This window comes from Gossypium arboreum, chromosome 11 (assembly GCF_025698485.1).
Source record: "Gossypium arboreum isolate Shixiya-1 chromosome 11, ASM2569848v2, whole genome shotgun sequence".
Classification (NCBI taxonomy): Eukaryota; Viridiplantae; Streptophyta; class Magnoliopsida; order Malvales; family Malvaceae; genus Gossypium; species Gossypium arboreum.
This window is the reverse complement of record NC_069080.1, coordinates 82,084,949-82,109,238: the sequence shown is the minus strand read 5'-3', so window position 1 is coordinate 82,109,238 and position 24,290 is coordinate 82,084,949. Positions and strand designations below refer to the sequence as shown.

Sequence of the window (24,290 nt, the reverse complement as noted above, 5' to 3'; positions counted from 1 at the left end):
TTCATAATGAGGTAAGAATTAATCTTGTGAGTCTTTTAGAAGTGTTTATATCAATCAATCAGAATGTATTAGAATTAACTAACAAAGCAAACCTAATAGTAGTATGAGTCCAAAATCGGCTAGACACCAAAGAACTGTGTTGCACGGAGGAAGGAATGCACAACATGCTTTAACCTACTAACACAAGAAACAATAAAGTGTTAGAATGCGTAAAGGAACAATAAAAAAGAAAAAACAAATGAAAGCCTAAGGCTAAGAGTCAATGAAAATTGATGAAACCCAAAAACCCAAAAAAATTGCGAAGCAACTTGAAAAACTTCGTTCGAGGTGTTCCCGATTTTAAAAAATCACAAAATTTAAAATGAAGCCTCCTCAAATAGTGTAAATCCAATCTAAAAAGTTTCGGCACAAAATTCGACCTGCAAAATATTTTTTATTGTTTTCTTTTTTTCTTATTTTTCTCTTTTTTTTTGAACTTTTTGATCAATTTTTTTGGGAAATATTTTTCTATATTGTAATACAGTTCCAAGAATCAGTATATAAATTTTAGATCAATTGAAAAAAATTTATCAACTCAAAAATATTTTTTTTTCAAAAAAAATTCTGGGTAAAAACTGTTTATAGGCTGTTTTGCAATGGAAATTAGTTTAGAAATCAACCGTGAACACCCAAAACGACCAAATCTTATACCAAATGATACAGAATGAGGCAGATCAATGTGGAAGTAGATCGTAAATTTTGTCTACATTGCGGATTTTTCCTAGATCTCTAGACGAACATAAATTGAAGCAAGAAACAACGAAAATATATTAGTTGTCATAAAGAATAATCAAATGAAATTAAAACAAAAGAAAGATGAACCAGCCGGTAAGGAGTCCAATAGAGAGTGAATTATCATTTCTTAGATGGAAAGAAACCATCCTTGGACCTTATGATACGAACCGTCTCGGGAAGAGTCGAGTCGTATGTAAATTGCCCGATCGTCTACGAGAAGTTACGTTAGGTTTAGTTGAGTTGAAGGTATGGTCAAAGTAGAAAGAGGGGTATGAATGGAATGGTAGGAATGAAAGGGTAGGAACAAAAGGATATGAACAAATTGGTCGGTTTAGGTTCGATTAGGTAAAGAAGAGAACGGGTTTGAACTACTAAAGGTACTTTCAAGAACCAATACCGAAATGGTATCGACCCGTTGATTAAGCCTTTTGAGTTCGGTTATAGGTTTGGTAAGGGAAAACCTCGACCCACTATCTAACAAGATAGGAACCTCGGTATGTTGAACGCCACAATATGAATAGTGATAAGTTCGGGTACGACAAAGAACACGGTTGACACAACTAGAACGCTAGGAACGCCAAACGAATCTTTGAACGAAATATAAGAAAAGTATGCCTCACAATTTCGGCAAAGATAACATTAACAAAAGTTTCAAAAGTCCTTTACATGGAAATTGAACAAGTATTTATAAGCCTAAGTCTAGGTAGCCGAATGGCCTTTCATACTTACACATTAATTAAAAGAAAATTCTAGAAAAATAACTCTTAATATGCATGACCAGATTCTGTTTTGGGAATGGTGGATGAATGCATCTTCATGCTTAAGAAAACTCAAAGTGAATGCATGATATCCAATGGTCACTTGTAGATTCGGCCAACCTTGTTAAATGAAGCAATGTTTGGCCAAAAAGCATGAATTAATTGTGGACACTCCAAGGGCCATCATGTGTGTGAAACCGAATGTTGAAGAGTCTTCTAGTGTGAACAAGGTGAACCGAATGGTCTTGCCATGTGAACATAGGTGTGAACGAATTAAGGAGAGTCATGGGGAAGCTAATTGGCCAAGCTATCTTCATGCATGTGTGAGTGCCCTTTGGCCGAATGGTCACCTTGGAGAATGAAGAGATAGCACACCATACATCAATGGAAATATTCATGAACCTTAAAGACATTGAATATGGTCATACATGCACTTGGCCGAACATGCACCTAAAAGATTCAAGCCCCCCAACCGTCCATGCACCTTCAAAATTCATGTTTGCTTTTAATCTCCATATGTTCATTGCGTTCTTGAACTGAAGGTGAGCTTGGTGAGCTGAAATGAACTTGTAGAAAAGTTCGGCATGGATTTCCAAAATGGCCACTAACTGGTTCGATAGGTCTAGCATTGACATCATCCCACACATGCTGAACTAAAGCTATAACAGCTTCTTTAAATTGTTTTGCACGAGCCCTTGTGATTGGCCCTTGAGGTAGCACCATCGGACCTCGGCTTGGACTTGGCTTATGGGAAGCCGTGATCGTATCATCCTCCCCCTCTTGATTGATTTTACCCCCTGATCTCGAGAAGATTCACAACGTTTTTCATGTTTCGATGCTTCGACATTACAGATTTGATCCTTCGCACATAATTAATCCCTCCGAGGTTAAAATTCAATCCGATATGAGTTATGAAGAAGAACCGATTCGTATCCTAGCTCGTGAAGTGAAAGAGTTGCGAAACAAAAGGGTTCCGTTAGTAAAGGTGTTATGGCTCAAACACGGGATCGAAGAAGCTACTTCGGAAACCAAGAACTCTATGAAAGAACGATACCCAAATCTATTTACCGGTAAGATTTTCGGGGACAAAAATTTCTTAAGTGGGGGAGAGTTGTGACAGCCCTAAATTGACCATAGTCGGAAAGTGGTTTCGGGACCACGAAACCAAGTCATAAAAATAATTTACAGTCATGTTTGATGCTCATTATATATGAATATGCGTGTGTGAAAAATTCATGCTTAAATTATGTGTATGTGGTGTAAATTTATTAAATAGGACTTGTGTGAGAAAATTTAGAAATGTGCTAGGCAAATGTTAAAGTGGCCTATTAATGCATGTTAGAAAATGCTTGTACTTGCATGTCAAATTAGCCAAAATCTAGATGGTGGCCGGCCATGCTATGGGTTAAAACATATTATAAATATGTTATGTTAACATTTTGTGTTAGAAATAATAAAATAAAGAATATGGATAATAAAATAATAGTGGTTAGTAGGAGGAGAAACCAAAGTTAGCTTAGGTTGCTCCTCCATTGCCGTAACTAGAGGAAGAAGAAGAAGAAAAATTCGGCCATGGTGGTTCTCTAGATTAAGGTATGTTCAATTTTACTTTTGGAAGTTTATACATCCCTTGGATGATTAGTCTAAATTCTATCTAACTCATGGTTGGATTTGGGGTTGTTGGAGAGTTAGGATTCGGCTAAGACGCTTAAAAATTTTAGTTGATGCCTTGATGCTATTAGCATGTTAGATATGTGGATGTGTTAAGTTGATGGTTATGTTAGCATGAAAGTTGAAATTCTTAATTTATTTTGTTTGTAGGTGCCGAATTTAGATTTAAGAAGAGAATGGGTAATCGGTTGTGCTTGGTAGAATGGTGGATGAGTTGCCGAATGTGGTCTTTGGTTTGGGCATAAGAAAAAATATTATGCATAGGTTTCGATTTTGGTAGTACTTATATAATTATAATTAGTTCATTTTGATGGTTTGGCATGAGGTGATAAGTAAAAGTTTAAAGGTAGCTTAAGTTAATTGATACTCGCTAATGATTTCGAATTGAAGCTTTGTTAAGTTGTGAAATGAGTGACCAAGAGAGCTATAGACTATTGCCGGATGTATGTTCGGTTAATAGAGTCTCCAAATTGATTATATGTATGTGTGCTATTAGAAATTCAAAGAATTTTTGGCAAAAAATGTGATTAGGGGTTAAGTCATGAGAACTTGGGGGTATTCATATTTGGACCTTAAGATTTTGTACATTATGGCTATGTGAGTTAGGTGTTAAATAACTTAATTATGTGTATGTATGACCAAGTATAATCGGCTACATGAGTAAAATGAGTTTGATATGTGATTGTCGAATGTGATTAACAAGTAAACCTTATTGGTAAAAATATTTAATACTTCTACTTGTATATATATTAAGCTCAAGGGCAAGGGGGATCAAAGTTGGATCGGGGAAAAGAGAAAGCAATAGAGTAATCAATCCACAACCGTTCCAAGATACCGAGGTAAGTCTTTGAGTAATGGAACTTAGTTTATGATTTGATTAAGTCATGACATATAAGCATAACAAATAAACGGTGATATAATGATTCTACTTGAATTATATATCGAGGTAATTAGTTATACTTATGACTAGTAGCCGAATGTGTATAAAGATCATGTTATAAAGCCAATCAAAATCATGCTCTTTGTATGTGGCTATTGAGCCGAAAATGGTAATGGTTGATAAGTGTCTTGTGTTTGAGTTCTAGTAATGAAAATGAAATATAGATGTGTTATGATTTATTGATATATGTGCATGATTATTCGGATGATAACCGGACTAAGATTCGAAGGCATTTGTGCTAGTGACTATATCCGGGCTAATTCCCGAAGGCATTTGTGCTAGTGACTATATCCGGGCTAAGTCCCGAAGGCATTTGTGCGAGTTGCTATATCCGGGCTAAGTCCCAAAGGCATTTGTGCGAGTTGCTATATCCGCTAAACTCAAGGTACTTGGGTTTGGAAATGAGCGATCTTGCTGTAATAACTTCAATTAATACGCTCATAAATCTAAACGATAAGGTACGTTTCGTATATGCATTGGAAAGGTTGATTCCTTTTAAATAGTATTCGCTCAATTGATTAACAAGCTTCCGGCCTTTAGTTAGGTTTGATCCTGAGTGTATGAATATAATGGTTGTGAATATAATGGTTGAAGCGTGAAGTAAGTATGATGTTGGGAATATGCGTATATGCAATTATTCATTTAGTCATATGAATGCTATACTTTAGTCATAAATAATTTCATTACTTAAACTTACTAAGCATTAAAATGCTTATTCCGTTGCTTTAATTCTCTGTTTTATAGATTTTGTTCGTCAGCTATCGGACTCGGGAGTGTCAAATTCGAAGTCGTCCACACTATCTAAGCCACTTTTTGGTACTCTTCAGTTGAACTTGATAATGGCATGTATAGGGCTGACCCTTGTTGTTAATTAAGTATCTTTCGGTAATGTATATATTCGGATAGCCATGTGAAAATGGCTTATATATTTTGAGCATAGCATTATAATCATTTTGTATATTGGTTATTGAGTGGTATGGAAATACTTGGTAATGATTAGCCATTGGAATGGTTAATCACCATCATTTTTGGTGCTATGTATGACAAATGGCTAGTTGATTCATGGAAAACTATGAAATAGGTGAAATTTACCTTAAAATAGATGTTGACAGCAGCAGTGATGTGAATTTGAAAAATCACTAAAAATAGTAGGAATGGAATTAAATAGTGAATAAATTATGTAATCGAATCTTGATGAGTCTATTTTCACATGAAAGAAAAGAAATGACCATATGAGCCGTATTTTATGAGATGTTTAAGTTTTCGTGAAACAGGGCCAGAGCGTTTTCTAGATCCCCTGTTCTGATTTTGGAAATTCACCATAAATTAACCATAGATAATTAGAAGTCATTCTTTATATTTACAGATTCCATTTTGAGTCTAGTTTCATTAGAAACAAACGGCATAAGTATTGAAGCTCTGTACAGGGAAATATCTAAGTCGTAATGCATGAAGGTCAGAGTAGTCGAACCCTGAAACAGGGGAGAATTTAACTAATAAACTGTACTAATTGGCCCTACCAAAAATTCTAGAAAAAAATTTTTAGATGGATATATGAGTCTAGTTTCAGAAAAAATTTACGGAATCAATTTTCAAGTTTTAGAACTCGAGATATGATTTTTAAAGTGATTGTGATGCAGTTAGCCAGCTTGTCTAGAAATTTTAAAATGAACTGTGTAAGTAAATGAATTAAGCCCGTTAACACCTCGTGTTCGACTCCGGCAACGGTCTCAGGTACGGGGCCTTACAAATTTTTTGGTATCAGAGCTACGGTTTAGTCGATTCTAGGACTACCGTAATACATTCGGGTCTAGCTATACATGCCATTATGTGTTTATTGATAGTGTGGTGATTTACGCTTAAAATGTGTTTACTTATAGTAATGGATCCCGATCCCAACCGAAGCGGTAGTGATGATGTTGAGAGTGTAGCGCTGCTCGCGCAAGGGACAGCACGGTGGACTCTCAACTGTTGCTAGTAATCAGAATGATGAAGCTAGACAGGCTTTTTATAGCGTGATGAATGATTGGTTCAATCAGTATATTCGAACTAATACGGCTGTTCCACAACCCCCATTCCCGACTAATACAACTCCTGCACCTGCGATACCTCCAAAGAATCGACCGAAGAGGTTAAATAAGCCCCAGTTGATGTAATCAAAACACGGCTATGAATTTAAAGCTACAGACAACGATGATGCCGAGCAAGCTGAATTTTGGTTGGACAACACTATTCGGGTACTTGATGAACTATCTTGCACACCCGATGAATGCCTAAAGTGTACTATCTCCTTGCTACGTGATTACGCCTACTATTGGTGGAATACGTTGATTTCTGCAGCCCAGAGAGCAAGTAACTTGGGAGTTTTTCCAAACCGAGTTTGAAAAAAGTATATCACCGAGATTCATTGATCAAAATGGAAAGAATTTCTTGAACTTAAACAAGGTTCCATGTCGGTTACTGATTATGAATGAAAGTTTGTAAGGCTTAGCCGGTATGCTCGAGAATGCATTTCTTCAGAAGCTGTAATGTGTAAACGTTTCGAAGATGGACTGAACGATGATATAAAACTGTATGTTGGCATTTTAGAAATCAAAGAATTTGTGGTACTTGTCGAGCGAGCTTGCAAAGGCGAAGAGCTCAGTAAGGAGAAAAGAAAAGCTGATATGGGAGCAAAGGAGTTTCGTAAGAGATCTTCGGAAAGCCCTTTCAACAGTCTTCAAGAAAGTTAGAGATGATTTAGGCGGTCTAAGGACACTTCAGCTTTTCTAGACGAGATCGTGATCGACCTCGTGAGTACACGAGTCACTTCGGTTGCCGTGTTGGAAATGATCGTCGAGATGTAACAGAGTGCGAGATTGTGGTAAATGGCATTCGGGAGTTGTAGATTCCATGACCGCTCTGTTATAAGTGCGATCAGTGACCACTTTATCAAGGATTGCCCGAGACCGTCTGAACAAAATGTAAATCAGAGTGGGAAACCAGGTGCTACTACTGCACGGGGTAGACCATCTAGAAATACGGGGAATGCTAGTGGCAGTCAGAGAGGATCTAGAGATGTTACAACCAGATCTGAGGCTCGTGCTCTTGCTAGAGCTTATGCTATACGCGCACGCGAGGAGGCTTCCTCGCCAGATGTTATTACCGGTACTTTCACTCTCTTTGATACTAATGTAATTGCATTGATTGACCCTGGTTCTACTCTTTCATATGTATGTGAGACCTTAGCATCTAGTAAGACTTTGCCTGTTGAGTCTACTGAGTTCGTAATTCGAGTGTCGAATCCCTTGGGTCGTTATGTGCTTGTCGACAAGGTGTGTAAGAAATGCCCCTTAATAATCCGAGGCTCCTGTTTTTCGGCTGACTTGATGCTTTTACCGTTTGATTAATTTGATGTTATTCTCGGCTTGGATTGGTTGACCGTACATGATGCAGTTGTGAATTGCAAAAGTAAGACTATTGATTTGAGGTGTGCAAATAATGAAATAATCCGAGTTGAGTCTACTGTTTTGAATGGATTGCCAACAATAATATCCTCGATGTTAGCTCAAAAATATGTGAGAAAGGGGTGTGAAGCGTATCTTGCGTACGTACTTGATAATAAAGAATCAGAAAAGAAACTTGAATCGGTACCAGTGGTTTGTGAATATCTGGATGTTTTTCCCAAAGAATTACCGGGGTTACCACCAGTTCGGGAGGTAGAGTTTGACATCGAACTTGTACCTGGGACTACACCGATTTCGATAGCTCCGTATCGTATGGCACCAACGGAATTAAAGGAATTGAAAGCTCAGTTGCAAGAGTTGATGGATAGAGGTTTCGCTCGACTGAGTTTCTCACCTTGGGGTGCACCAGTATTGCTTGTGAAAAAGAAGGATGAAACCATGAGGTTATGCATCGACTATTGTCAGCTGAATAAAGTGACAATAAAGAATAAATATTCGTTACCGCGTATTGATGATTTGGTTGATCAACTAAAGGGAGCCTCAGTGTTTTCAAAGATAGATTTGAGATCGGGTTATTATCAGTTGCGAGTTCGAAACTCAGACGTACCCAAAACTGCTTTTAGAACAAGATACGGTCACTATGAGTTCTTAGTGATGCCGTTTGGACTCACTAATGCCCCTGCGGTATTTATAGATTTGATGAATCGGATCTTCAGACAGTATTTGGATCGGTTTGTAGTTGTGTTTATTGATGACATTTTGGTCTATTCGAAAGATGAAACCGAACATGCTGAGCACCTGAGATTAGTGTTGCAGATTTTACTTGATAAGAAGTTATATGCTAAGTTCAGTAAATGTGAGTTCTGGTTGAGAGAAGTTAGCTTTTTGGGTCATGTGGTATCTGCATCGGGTATTCGAGTTGATCCAAGCAAAATTTCAGCCATACTTAACCGGAAGCCTCAGAAATATTATCGAGGCTCGAGCTTTTGGGACTTGGTTACTCTGAGCATAGTTTGTAAAGGGTTTCTCGATGATAGCCACACCAATGACTAAACCGCTTGTAAAGATGTTAGGTTTGAATGGATGAAAAATGTCGAAAAGTTTCAATCAACTAAAACTTATTTGATCAAGCTCAAGATTACCGCAGCCGAATCGAGCAAAGAGTTTGTCATTTACAGTGATGCATCCTTACTTGGGTTGGGTTGTATATTGATGCAAGAAGGTCGAGTTGTATCTTATGCGTCGAGGCAATTGAAGCCACATGAGAAAAATTATCCAACCCATGATCTCGAATTAGCTGCCATCGTATTCGCTTTGAAAATATGGCGACATTACTTATTTGGTGAGAAGTGCCATGTATATTCGGATCACAAAAGTCTCAAATATTTGATGACTCAAAGAAACTTGAATTGCGACAAAGACATTGGCTTGAGTTGTTAAAAGATTATGAGCTTGTCATTGACTATCACCTGGGAAAGGCTAATGTGGTTGCGGATGCTTTAAGTCATAAATCACTGTTTGCTTTACGAGCGATGAATGTACACTTGTCTGTTCTATCCGACAATGTGTTAGTAGCAGAATTAAAGGCCAAACCCTTGTTGATTCATCAAATTCGTGAAGCTCAAAAAGTCGATGCTGAATTGGTTGCAAAACGGGCTGAATGTGTTTTGAATATGGAATCAGAGTTTCAAATTGACGATGATGATTGTTTGAGGTTCAGAAGTCGTTTGTGTGTTCCAAGAAATTCAGAACTTATTTCGATGATTCTGAACGAAGCTCATTGTAGCCGAAAGTCAATTCACCTGGGGAGTACAAAAATGTACAACGATCTGAGATGTCAGTTTTGGTGGCATGGTATGAAACGAGACATTTCCGATTTTGTTTCGAAGTGTTTAATATGTCAACAAGTGAAAGCGAAACATCAAGTGCCTACAGGTTTACTTCAGCCGATCATGATACCTGAATGGAAGTGGGATCGAGTCACGATGGATTTTGTATCTGGATTGCCATTATCATCAAATAAGAAAGATGCGATCTGGGTTGTTGTTGATAGACTGACAAAGTCGGCTCATTTTATCCCTGTATGTATAGATTATTCTCTTGACAAGCTAGCTGAAATATGTATCCCAGATTGTAAGGTTACATGGAGTGCCAATTTCTATTGTGTCAGATAGAGATCCGAGATTCACATCACGATTTTGGAAGAAATTGCAAGAAGCTTTGGGTACCAAGTTGCATTTTAGCACCGCTTTTCATCCCCAGACTGATGGTCAATCCAAGCGGATAATTCAGATACTCGAGGATATGTTGAGATGTTGCATCCTTGAGTTTAGTGGTTCATGGGAGCGGTATTTACCTTTGATTGAATTCGCTTACAACAATAGTTTTCAATCAAGTATTAAGATGGCACCTTACGAGGCTTTGTACGGTCGTAAATGCCGTACACCATTGTTTTGGACCGAGCTCGATGAAAGTAAAATTTTTGAGTTGATTTGATTAAAGATGCCGAGCGAAAGTAAAAATAATTCGTGAAAGTCTGAAGGCGACATCGATCGTCAAGTCGACGCAGATTTAAAACGAAGAGATATTGAGTATCGTGGGAGACAAAGTGTTTCTTAAAGTTTCACCTTGGAAAAGATACTCGATTTGGTGTAAGGGCAAACCGAGTCCGAGGTTCATAGGCCGTATGAAATATCCGAACGAGTTGGTCCAATGGCATATAGATTGATTTTACCCCGATCTCGAGAAGATTCACAACGCTTTTCATGTTTCGATGCTTCGACGTTCTGAGATCTAATCCTTCGCACATAATTAATCCCTCCGAGGTTGAAATTCAATCCGATATGAGTTATGAAGAAGAACCGATTCGTATCTTAGCTCGTGAAGTGAAAGAGTTGCGAAACAAAAGGGTTCCGTTAGTAAAGGTGTTATGGCTCAAACACGGGATCGAAGAAGTTACTTCGGAAATCGAGAACTCTATGAAAGAACGATACCCAAATCTATTTACCGGTAAGATTTTCGGGGACGAAAATTTCTTAAGTGGGGGAGAGTTGTGACAGCCCTAAATTGACCATAGTTGGAAAGTGGTTTCGGGACCACAAAACCAAGTCATAAAAATAATTTACAGTCATGTTTGATGCTCATTATATATGAATATGCGTGTGTGAAAAATTCATGCTTAAATGATGTGTATGTGGTGCGAAATTTATTAAATAGGACTTCTGTGAGAAAATTTAGAAATGTGCTAGGCAAATGTTAAAGTGGCCTATTAATGCATGTTAGAAAATGCTTGTACTTGCATGTCAAATTAGCCAAAATCTAGATGGTGGCCGGCCATGCTATGGGTTAAAACATATTATAAATATGTTATGTTAACATTTTGTGTTAGAAATAATAAAATAAAGAATATGGATAATAAAATAATAGTGGTTAGTAGGAGGAGAAACCAAAGTTAGCTTAGGTTGCTCCTCCATTGCCGTAACTAGAGGAAGAAGAAGAAGAAAAATTCGGCCAAGGTGGTTCTCTAGATTAAGGTATGTTCAATGTTACTTTTGGAAGTTTATACATCCCTTGGATGATTAGTCTAAATTCTATCTAACTCATGGTTGGATTTGGGGTTGTTGGAGAGTTAGGATTCGGCTAAGGAGCTTAAAAATTTTAGTTGATGCCTTGATGCTATTAGCATGTTAGATATGTGGATGTGTTAAGTTGCTGGTTATGTTAGCATGAAAGTTGAAATTCTTAATTTATTTTGTTTGGAGGTGCCGAATTTAGATTTAAGAAGAGAATGGGTAATCGATTGTGCTTGGTAGAATGGTGGATGAGTTGCCGAATGTGGTCTTTGGTTTGGGCATAAGAAATAATATTATGCATAGGTTTCGGTTTTGGTAGTACTTATATAATTATAATTAGTTCATTTTGATGGTTTGGCATGAGGTGATAAGTACAAGTTTAAAGGTAGTTTAAGTTAATTGATACTCGCTAATGATTTCGAATTGAAGCTTTGTTAAGTTGTGAAATGAGTGATCGAGAGAGCTATAGACTATTGCCGGATGTATGTTCGGTTAATAGAGTCTCCAAATTGATTATATGTGTGTGTGCTATTAGAAATTCAAAGAATTTTCGACAAAAAATGTGATTAGGGGTTAAGTCATGAGAACTTGGGGGTATTCATATTTGGACCTTAAGATTTTGTACACTATGGCTATGTGAGTTAGGTGTTAAATAACTTAATTATGTGTATGTATGACCAAGTATAATCGGCCACATGAGTAAAATGAGTTTGATATGTGATTGCCAAATGTGATTAACAAGTAAACCTTATTGGTAAAAATATTTAATACTTCTACTTGTATATATATTAAGCTCAAGGGCAAGGGGGATCAAAGTTGGATCGGGGAAAAGAGAAAGCAATAGAGTAATCAATCCACAACCGTTCCAAGATACCGAGGTAAGTCTTTGAGTAATGGAACTTAGTTTATGATTTGATTAAGTCATGACATATAAGCATAACAAATAAACGGTGATATAATGATTCTACTTGAATTATATATCGAGGTAATTAGTTATACTTATGACTAGTAGCCGAATGTGTATAGAGATCATGTTATAAAGCTAATCAAAATCATGCTCTTTGTATGTGGCTATTGAGCCAAAAATGGTAATGGTTGATAAGTGTCTTGTGTTTGAGTTCTAGTAATGAAAATGAAATATAGATGTGTTATGATTTATTGATATATGTGCATGATTATTCGGATGATAATCGGACTAAGATCCGAAGGCATTTGTGCTAGTGACTATATCCGGGCTAATTCCCGAAGGCATTTGTGCTAGTGACTATATCCGGGCTAATTCTCGAAGGCATCCGGGCTAATTCTCGAAGGCATTTGTGCTAGTGACTATATCCTGGCTAAGTCCCGAAGGCATTTGTGCGAGTTGCTATATCCGGGCTAAGTCCCGAAGGCATTTGTGCGAGTTGCTATATCCGGCTAAATCCCAAAGGTACTTGGGTTTGGAAATGAGCGATCTTGCTGTAATAACTTCAATTAATACGCTCATAAATCTAAACGATAAGGTATGTTTCGTATATGCATTGGAAAGGTTGATTCCTTTTAAATAGTATTCGCTCAATTGATTAACAAGCTTCCGGCCTTTAGTTAGGTTTGATCCTGAGTGTATGAATATAATGGTTGAAGCGTGAAGTAAGTATGATGTTGGGAATATGCGTATATGCAATTATTCATTTAGTCATATGAATGCCATACTTTAGTCGTAAATAATTTCATTACTTAAACTTACTAAGCATTAAAATGCTTATTCCGTTGCTTTAATTCTCTGTTTTATAGATTTTGTTCGTCAACTATCGGACTCGGGAGTGTCAAAGTCGAAGTCGTCCACACTATCTAAGCCACTTTTTGGTACTCTTCAGTTGAACTTGATAATGGCATGTATAGGGCTGACCCTTGTTGTTAATTAAGTATCTTTCGGTAATGTATATATTCGGATAGCCATGCGAAAATGGCTTATATATTTTGAGCATAGCATTATAATCATTTTGTATATTGGTTATTGAGTGGTATGGAAATGCTTGGTAATGATTAGCCATTGGAATGGTTAATCACCATCATTTTTGGTGCTATGTATGACAAATGGCTAGTTGATTCATGGAAAACTATGAAATAGGTGAAATTTACCTTAAAATAGATGCTGACAGCAGCAGTGATGTGAATTTGAAAAATCACTAAAAATAGTAGAAATGGAATTAAATAGTGAATAAATTATGTAATCAAATCTTGATGAGTATATTTTCATATGAAAGAAACGAAACGACCATATGAGCCATATTTTATGAGATGTTTAAGTTTTCGTGAAACAGGGCCAGAGCATTTTCTGGATTCCCCGTTCTGATTTTGGAAATTCACCATAAATTAACCAGAGATAATTAGAAGTCATGCTTTATATGTTCAGATTCCTTTTTGAGTCTAGTTTCATTAGAAACAAACGGCATAAGTATTGAAGCTCTGTACAGGGAGATATCTAAGTCGTAATGCATGAAGGTCAGAGTAGTCGAACCCTGAAACAGGGGAGAATTTAACTAATAAACTGTACTAATTGGCCCGACAAAAAATTCTAGAAAAATATTTGTAGATGGATATATGAGTCTAGTTTCAAGAAAAATTTACGGAATCGATTTTTGAGTTTTGGAACTCGAGATATGATTTTTAAAGTGACTGTGATGCAGTTAGCCAGCTTGTCTGGAAATTTTAAAATGAACTGTGTAAGTAAATGAATTAAGCCCGTTAACACCTCGTGTTCGACTCCGGCAAAGGTCTCGGGTACGGGGCCTTACATAAATGCTAAATTCAGTTATCGTTGGAATTGAAATATCAATGCCGAGAAGATTTTATCGATATCACATAAAATGTATCCATATCGGATCGATACTTAGCTGATTTTGTGAAAGTCAAAATGTTAATTTGGTATCGTTTGTTTCAAGGGGTATTGATATTTTGAAAATAGCGATACTTGGTCGAAAATGTATCGATGCTTTTTGGCCTGAAGCAATCCTGACTTGTTTTAAAAATAGTTTGTCTAGTTGAAAATTTTCATACTTAGTTAAAGTCATTTTAATTTGATTTTGATATTGTTTCACAAATTTTCTAAGAATTGAAAATTTTATCTCTTAAACTTCTTTTGAAAAATCATTTAATTAATTTTGTTTAATTTGAACTTTTATTCAAATACCCTTTAATTTGTTATCTCAAAATATATTTTCAAATAAAGCTTAGTTTAACACAAGATATGGCCTTAGTGCGAAACGTGACACCCATGGTATAATGAATAGAATCTAAGGGATGTATCCACCAAAGTCAAGGATAATGAAGTTCGCGGATAAAACTTAGGTAAAAGAGGGTTTACTCACTAAGTTCTCATGAATTTACCTCTATGCTTTTGTGTCACAGGTAAGTTGAGATGGGACTATGCCAGGAGGGACGATGCTCAAGTTGCGTCAAAGGAGAGGTGAGTTGGGCTGTTATGCATATAGAGTAAATTTTGGGCTGGCATAATCAACATTAAAGAAATTAATGAAACGAGTCCAGGAATTTGCTTGTAAGTTTCTGTAGCGGTTACAAAATAGGTTGATGAACCCATTGAATTTAGTATGCCCACATAGAAGCAGAATGAATAGAACAATGTAACTAAGTCATGATTATTCTCTCATAACCCTACAAAAATTGTTAAGTCTAGTGTAATCAACATAATCATCAAACTTGTTCCATATGTATTTGTTATGAAAGCAAATGTTTAGTATAAATGTAATGTTGTGCGTATTAGTCTAAGTATGAATCTGTAATAAGAATGGTAACAATCGAGGTCCAGATCCGGGGAATCGGATCGGGTTTAGGGCATTCCAGTTCAATTATAAATAAATGTCTTTCCCTTCATTTATAATCATCCCATTTGATTCCATTATATCCCATAGTATCCAATTATACTCCTTCATAGTAACTGAATGCTATTGAGAGCATTTACTAAAATACTTTATGTACTTTCGCTTTCTTATGGCTTTTTTGTTCTTTTGTTGCTATTTTTTCTTGAGTTATTTTCGCTCTATTTTAAATGCCTTGGAGAATTTTTATTGAGAATTCTCACTTTGCGAGAATTAGAATGACTTATACGAATTTGAAATTAAAAAATTGCCTAAAACCACACAAATTGCGAGACTAAAGTTCTAGCACATGATATTAGTACTAACTTCTAATACCTCTCTTTTCCTAATGAAGACAAACTCTTTCTGTAAATTTTAGAAATCCTATCAGATCACCCCAAGCGCCAGTGGATTCAAAGCATCAATGAGTTCAAGTCAACTATCATGGGCATTATACATGCAATACGCGCTAGTTAGTCGCACAAGTTTCACTATCCCCATCAACAATCATGGGCCTTATACATGCTATACGCGCTAGTTAGTCGCATAAGTTACACTATTCCCATCAACTGCCATAGGCCTTATACATGCAGTAAGCGCCAGGGATACCTCCAACATAACCTTCGGCTCGATCCCCTACGTCATCATCTATTGGTCCTGTTTTCTTGGCCCTTTCCAAAATACGAGGGTAGTCCAGTGGTTGGTTAGCTTTTTAATATTATGCTAAATTTTGGACTCGTTTGTTTTACCAAAACCAAAACAAAACAGCTCCAAGCTTTGACAGGAGATCTTTTGCAAATCACAACATAAACTTGACTTCCACATTTACATTGCAAGCTGAAGCTTACGTACCGGGGAAATGGTAATAATTCTTATTCTGTTATACAGGGAATCGATTTTAAAAATAACAATCCATATGGATACCTACAAGCTCAATACACCTACACCCCTTTAACTAATTTCTTTACATACAACCTTCTGTGAATGCAGCATGGCGCATTTACCTACTTTGACTTACAAGGAGATTTCTCATAAAAGGAGGGGGAAATTTTGCCTTGGCCGTTCTGTAAATAACTTTGTGCCAGATAAGCATCATAGATAATGAGGATATTTCAGTTGTTACCTCCTCGAATCCATCGCGCTGAACCTGTCTTTGCCAAGCCTGAATAATAATCACCCACGTTCGCAACAAATAGTGGATCTCTATCTTCAACTCTTAACTCGTTCATGTCACTACCCGTGCTATTTCCCTGATCTGTATTCTCCAACTCTCGGGTTAGATCTTCCATAGTCTTTTTCAAACTAGATTTGCTCATCTGTCCATCTCCTGTTGAGATGCCAACCATTGTAATCTTTGGAAGAAAGGGGTTAGCTTCAAAGCTTTGCTTTTGGTATTCCTTTGATGGGCTCTCCGTTCTGAAATAACAAAAACATCAGTTTCGAAGGCAAGAACAAAATAATGAATACATGAACAATTGTTACGGTGGCACCTTGAATTGGATCCGTGTTGAAGTTTCCCTTGTTTCAACCATGGATGACTGAACCAATCTCCAAAAGGAAACCAGAAATCTTGTCTCTGTCCATTGTCAGGTTTGAGATCATCAACTGATTTTAGCTCTGAAGTAATGATATCGCTTTCAGAGTTAGAAAAGCATGTGGCTGACCCAGAAGCTCTAAGAAAAGAAGCAGCACTCCTGCAACAGGGAAAAAGTTGCTTGAAAATAGAAAGGATAAGACCTAGCTCCAACGTATTTTTTACGTTACAAGATTAAGAAACATGAAAATAAAAGGATCCAACTGCCTACTTCTGATGTATTTACGAGGACAAGTTTACTATTCAAGAAAATGAAAATATAAGACCTGTTTCCAAGTGATGAGCGCATGAAAGATTGCAAATAGTCCAATGCTTTATTTAACCATTCAAAAACCTCTCAAGGGACACGACAGGTAAATTTGCCAAACAATAAATAAATTCTTATTTTAATGAAAAATTTTGGTTGTCAAGAAGTTAATACAAACACACCACTATTTAAAATGCTTAACATCAATGAATGACAATGAAACTGAAAACCATATATGGTTTACCTTCTCTCAAATGAATCAACCATGTAAGGAAATTTTGGTTGAATGCCAGTGGCTTTCCGTATCCACCTATTACCCAGGAGTATTTTGTCAAGAGCATAGAGAAGCTGAATCCCAGCAGCCTTTGAGATAACACTCAAAGGAATGGCAGGATGACCAACCTCATCCAAAACTTCCTGAACCTGTAAGAGATACGAACAACACAACAGTTAAACAAATAATAACGCCACTTTTACTGTTAAAAACAAATAAGAAACTAGGTGCATCCAACAGTCTCCTATTTCTCTTGAAAGACTATTTTGATTGTCCTTATGGTGTACTAACAGACAACAGACTCTTTTGACAAGCATACCACCGAGCAGACAAATATGGAAGTCACTTGTGATTTTGGAAAATACATCTATTTCTCACAACTCCAGAATTTGAAAATAGGGTAAAATCTGACTAATAACTCTAACATTTCATTATCCCAACTATCTCGCAAGTCACAAGGTCTCCAAAATCCATGACACTTGGAATATTTCATAATCCCCAGTTCCCCACATTCAAATTGCTTCAGCCATACCATTTAACTTTCATGATAATGCAAATCATAGGAGTAAGAAATCTGTACCTCAGGAGGCTCCCACATGCTATCTCCAATTTCTTCAATCACTTCAGCTGCCAAGTTATCATCAATTACATCACGTCGGCGTTGCATGTGGCGAGTTTGAATTAAAGCATGGAAATGCTGATCAACAGACTCTTCCAGAATATTATCCAGCATGTTTTTATCAAAGAAGTATGGAGTATACCTGATGAAAGAAAGAGTGTGCCATCAAATAGACAAGCAAAAATTTAAAGATGTTTAGTTCTTAGATGAGAAGTAGAGGGAACTCTAAGTAAAAAAGAAAGAATTAAAGAAAACGATTTGACACAAAAGAGAACTGAAGAACACACCACTTAATCCCATCTGTAGTAGCTATTGCAATATCCAAGTTCTGAGCACCAAAAACAGGAACACCATCAACCTTCCTCCTTTCACCATTTTGTGGGATTGTCTTAAGAAGCTTGTTCGCTGCCTTAACCTGGGAGAGCAGGAAATGTTCTCTTAAAGAAAATGCCAACATACCACAAGACCTAAACATATAGTAAATGTTGACAATATGTTAGTACCTGTTTCTCATTGGGAACAAACTGAAATAAGTGCGGCTTTTCCTGCACAATTGTATCATGATAAATGTCAAAATTAGAGTGGAACAACACCAACATCCAGCGCAATATGCAAAGTCATACAGTTAACCCTCTTTGTAAGAGTCACCCTCTGTAACAACATTTCATTACAACCAAGTTTGTTGTAGAACCGAAATTTGTTTTATTTTTACCCACTATAGCAACTTCTCAACTATAACAGTACTGGACATAAAGTATGAAGTACACTTTTCACTAATTCACTTCTGTATAATTGCTTCATGTCTTAAGTTTTAGTAAAATGAGTTCCATTCCTAAGTGAAATAAAAATAATAAATTTTAGTTAAGATATTATATCAATAAAATGTTTAAGTTTTACATAAAAATATGTTAATATTTTATGAATGAAAATAATCTTTAATAAAAAAATTTCATTTGTAACTTTTATTAAAGATATAGTCTAAATCTCACTAATTAATATTGTTATTAATAAATTATATTTTTTCAGTTTGAAATTAAAAAAAAATCAAATATGATCTAAATCTCAAATGTTGTTATAGGTGTATAAGAGCCGCATCTCTATAACATCGAAAATTTTAGCAAATGGGGCTATTATAGAGAGGGTTGACTATACATTAGAATAATCCACTCAACTCAAATTATTCCAATTGATTCAAGCTGACTACATAAATTGTGTCCGCTATATGCACTTTAATAAGGTCTAAGGTAAAACTTCCATCAATTTCCCACAAGATCATTCATTCATCAGGACATTCTTATTTTACATTTCACATGCAGTAACTTTTAAACATTATAGCATAACAAGGTACATGAGCCAAAGAAAAAAAGTTCTTACATGCATCAAGAAACCGTAGAGAATGCTATAGAAATACCATATATGATTTATAGCATCCACATTCAACTCATTTTTACTCCCATAACAATACTTGGTACCCATGTAATTACAGCACTTATCTAATAACCCAGCAACAATTCACATTCAATAGACATGACGATGCACGAATTGAATCAATTTAACTTTACCTTGAAATGTTCATATGCCAAATCAAGTCGACAAGCACCCACAACTCCAGTAGGGATATTAAGACGTTTGACATAATTAACTAAGAAAAATAAATAAATATAGTTAGAGTGCAAGTTCTTTTCCAACCAAAGAAGCGATTAACAAAAGCAAAGCTAAGAGCAAAAAGCATACCTGCATCGCCTAAATCCATGAAGAAACGAAAAACAGGGCCATTCCTTTCACTCTTAGTAATGTTAGCAAATATCTTCTTAAGCCACTGCGGTGTCCTATACATCAATACAAACAAAACATTTTGAAATAGAACCATCTCTTTTAAGCTTTTGCGGTACATTAAAAAAAAAAAAAACTTATCTTTTACAAAATAGCATACAAATTGTTTAGATTTTTTTTTTCAAATTCTATCAATTTCAAAACTAAGACTAGAATTACGAAACAAAAGGAGGAAAAAGAAACAGATTAGTAAAGGCAAATAATAAAAGACCTCTTAGAAATAAAGGGAATATCGAAGTGAGTTGAAACAGCCATAAGACCAGTCCCAGAAAGATCACACATGCTAAAGACTTGGCCAACAAAGGCGGGGCCACCACTCTTTCCACTGGAAGCGAGTCCCGAAACCCTGACCGTTGATGGGAAGCCGGAGTTAGACTCGGCCGAAGACACGCCCTTGATTGTGGATTTAGAAGAAACGGAGTCATGTTGAGTTGACTCGAAGGGCGAGGGACTGAGGTGGAGAAGCGAGTCAGCGAATAGGAGAGGAGAAATGGAGATTTTGGAAGGTGGAAGGGACGGTGTGGTTGTAGGGGTGGGCAGGGTAGAGAAGGTGGTGCGGAGGAAGTTGGTGAGGTTGCGGTGGAGTTGGTGGTGCGGTGGCTCCGCTGGTGAGACCATGGCTTTGCCTCTTTAGCTGCCTTCTGTTCGTCGATTGGCTCGATATGGTTCAAAGAGAGAGAGAAAAAAGCGCCCTCGAGACCTTGTTGGGACTTGAAGATTACCGAATCAGTGAACAGGATATTTATATTAGCTCTCTAATTATCGGCTTTTTTTCCTCACTAAAGTGTTCAACACCCTTAGCCAATGTTGAACAGTAGGATTTAATTATCGGTTTAATTAATTAGTTGATTGAAAATTAATTTGTTGTATCAAAACTTAATTTAAATAAAAAATTCTAATGTCAAATAATTATTTATATTAAATAATTCTTGTTGAGAATTGTTTGGAGTAACGATTAAAGTTTAAAGGGAAAAAGTAAGGGTAGATTTATTCCCTGAACATTTGGAGAATTTTTGACTGACATTCTTAATAGGGATTTAGCTGTATACCACCTAACTCAAATAGGATTATATTTAGACAGTTAAATGAAATAAGACACATGTGATTAAACCCAATGATAAAAAATAATTCTTTTAAATTTATTTCAAAATCAGTTGGATTTATTCTATTAGATATCTTAAAAATCTAAAATTTGTATCTCAAACAAAAAGCAATGGCAAAAAAAAAAGAAAAACAGTTTTTTCAAATTAAATCATGTTTTTAAATTGAAATTTTAACCTAAACTAAACAGCTGAAATTTTTAGCTCTTGGATTTTACAAGAGTGCTTTTAGTTGAAATTAATTTTAGTTTAATAATAAATTTGACCACTAATGTTTATATATTTGATCAAAATGGCCCTAAATATATTTTTGAGCCTTTTTTTGTCATTAATCTTTTTTTCAAATTACTTTTTCTAACATATTCGATAAAAGTACGTTAAAAAATTTAATGAGATGATGTGAAATATTTTAATACGATGTAATCTTTTACTTAGGTAACCTAATAATATAATTACATGTGATGTAACACCCCTATCCCGTATCCGTCGCCGGAATAGGTAAAGGGGCATTACCGGACTTGAAACTCATATCCGAACAGTAAAAATTTTAAATATATTTTTTTTATTTATAAAGAACGTTCCTTTAGGTAAATACTAAAGACAGTCAGGGATACAATTTAACTGTTATAAGTACACATTCAAAAGATGCCATTTTCGCATGGCTTATATACATTAACCAAAATATTCTTCGGCCACTGGTCTATTCTTTACATGCCATAAAATAATTCAAAACATAACAGTGACAAGCAGTGGATAGTGATAGTGTGACTAGTTGTTGACGATCCCCGAGCCTGTAGCTTCCAAATGAGATCTATTAAACAGAGGAAACAAAGTAAACGTAATAAGCATTACAATGCTTAGTAAGTTTTAAGCAGTGTCAACAGGTAACAATCAAATTATAACATAGTTGTTCGTATTTTTATTTCACTCTTCCTTCGGGCATACCATCCCTTTACCGAATATGCCCATCTCATCATATATAATAGACAGATAAATTCTCACTTGATAGTGATCTCTTATAAGCATAGGTACATTACATATTTTCACCTAACTTTCCACATTGACCAAACGCACAATAATCATAGAACAGTCTTATTGCTTTACTCACATATGCATCACATAACGACCTTGTGATTTAGTCCAAATCAAGCTTAAATATAATCTCAAAATACATACCTGACCAGCTTAACGCATTGAGCGTATTTATTACCAATTATTACTGTGGAGTCGTATAATCTTATGCTTTACTCGAATCTTCAGTGAAACCTTTAGCTCGAATAGTCCCCACACGTAGTCATCGGGTCTTACCCGGACATAATCTCCACACGTAGTCATCGGGTCTTACCCGGAATATATTTCCAAGTTTCATGTACATTTAATCACATGTTACAACATTCACATCGACTGTCATATTTGTAATTCATTTGCCTCATCAAATATCTAATAATACACACCTTTCACATTTGGTCATTCGGCCACAATATACACACATCTTCTACATATTTCACACTAGCCATTCGGGTTTACCACATATACATATCTCATACATATTTCACATTAGCCATATCTCATACATATTTCACATTAGCCATTCGGCTTTACCACATATACATATCTCATACATATTTCACATTAGCCATTCGGCTTTACCACATATACATATCTCATACATATTTCACATTAGCCATTCGGCTTTACCACATATACATATCTCATACATATTTCACATTAGCCATTTGGCTTTACCACATATATACATTTCTCATACATATTTCACATTAGCCATTCGACTTTACCACATATATACATTTCTCATACATATTTCACATTAGCCATTCGGCTTTACCACATATACATATCTCATATATATTTCACATTAGCCATTCGGCTTTACCACATATACATATCTCATACATATTTCACATTAGCCACTTATACATATCTCATACATATTTCACATTAGCCATTCGGCTTTACCGCATATACATATCTCATATATATTTATCTTGTACATCAATTTCAGCAATAGCTTATAAGCAACTCAAATAGTTTCATCAATGTTTACAACAAATTCACATATTCACTACAAGCTGTTTTCCTGAGCAATAGTCACTAAATTATTTATAACTGGAGCTACAAAACTCAAAATCAATTGTCGTTAATTTTCCCTGAATATAGACTCATATATCTTCCATCCATAAAATTTTCAGAATTTTAGGTTTGGCCAATCAATACCAGATTTTTCTTAAAGTTTCCCTATTTCACTGTTTGACTAATCTGACCACTCTTCACTACTGAATCAAATTTCTCATTGTACAGAATTCAAAATATGTTCTATTTGATTTCAATTGAAACTAGACTCATTAAGGAGTCTAAGAATATAATTTTATCTTATAACCATTTTTGTAAAAATTATAATGATTTTCTAAAAACAGAACAGGGATTTGAGTCATTCGACATTGTCTCACACAACTTTAAATATCTCTTTATAGGAAATTTCTTTGCTTACACGGTCCCTTTTATAAGAAACTAGACTAATTAAGATTTGATTACATATTTTATTCAGCCTATAATTCCACACCAACAATTTATAGTGATTTTCTAAAATCACGTTACTGCTGCTGTCCTAAGCAAATTATTACAATTTGCTCTTAAATTTCCAAGTCCAAACACTTATGAACTTACCATTTGAGTTTAAGACATATCATGGCCACATCATATCTTATTAAATCAACTCATTATGTCCTATTATGATTGAATTTACTCAACGTTTAATCACTTAAAACTTACCTCGAAGTGGTCGACGACTAGATATCCACGGCTATTCGCTTACTTTCTCTTTTCCCTTATCCGACTTTGATCCTCTAAGCTCTTGAGCTAAATCAAACAATTTACTTCCCAATCAAACACAATCACACGGCATCCATATACATTTTAGAACCATTCTTAACATATTTACTACTCATTTACAAACAAAATACTCATATCCCATTTATAAAACTACCTTTCATAAACACTATGTATAAATATGCATTTCTTCACTATTTACTAAGTCAAGCCAAACCACATGATTTATTAATCGTTAATATATATATATATATACAGCATTAACAACTTCACTTAAGCTTAAGTATAAAATTTGGTCTTACCAAATTTTGCACATTTTACCAAAATAATAACTACCAATTTTACACATAAGTGCCGAATCAAATCATACCATAGTTACAATATCACTTGACTAATGAAATATCCAAAATATCAATCTATCATTTACCAAATTCATAAACCACATATAAGGCACATTTTAAAATCAAGCATGTAACTTAACAACTTTACCATTAGTTGCCGAACCACAAACAAAACATATCATAGGCATGTAAAAACATATTTTACCAGTTGATAGCCAAATATAAATATACAACCCTTTACCATTTCCAAAATACATATGCATGGCCAACCTTTTAACCATATATTTGGTCATAAAATTTATTCTTTAATAATTCAACCAATTTCACAATTTAAATCAAAACTAATTGTATCATTTATAACCGTACCTAAATGAACATCAAATAGTATACAAAACATATTCATACGTTAATATCTCA

General features: G+C 35.5%; 1 protein-coding gene across 1 annotated transcript; it reads right to left on the bottom strand.

The window, feature by feature from the left end:
- Positions 1–15,808: 15,808 nt before the first annotated feature.
- On the bottom strand, positions 15,809–20,400 carry LOC108474268 (uncharacterized). Its single transcript, XM_017776220.2, has 9 exons — positions 19,797–20,400; positions 19,487–19,581; positions 19,315–19,394; positions 18,256–18,297; positions 18,040–18,167; positions 17,714–17,894; positions 17,104–17,282; positions 16,509–16,712; positions 15,809–16,434 (listed from the first exon to the last, which is right to left on the bottom strand). The coding sequence occupies exons 1-9, from the start codon at positions 20,201–20,203 to the stop codon at positions 16,131–16,133; spliced, it is 1,620 nt and encodes a 539-aa protein (XP_017631709.1). The 5' UTR covers positions 20,204–20,400; the 3' UTR covers positions 15,809–16,130.
- Positions 20,401–24,290: the final 3,890 nt, after the last annotated feature.

What these genes read in the sequence shown, in the direction of transcription:
- LOC108474268 (XM_017776220.2), bottom strand. Translation starts at nt 20,203, where the DNA reads ATGGTCTCACCAGCGGAGCCACCGCACCACCAACTCCACCGCAACCTC. An exon ending in ACTACAGATGGGATTAAGTG is followed by an intron (nt 17,895 to 18,039) that starts GTGTGTTCTTCA and finishes TTCTTTCATCAG; the next exon opens with GTATACTCCATACTTCTTTG. An exon ending in CAACACGGATCCAATTCAAG is followed by an intron (nt 16,435 to 16,508) that starts GTGCCACCGTAA and finishes TTGTTATTTCAG; the next exon opens with AACGGAGAGCCCATCAAAGG.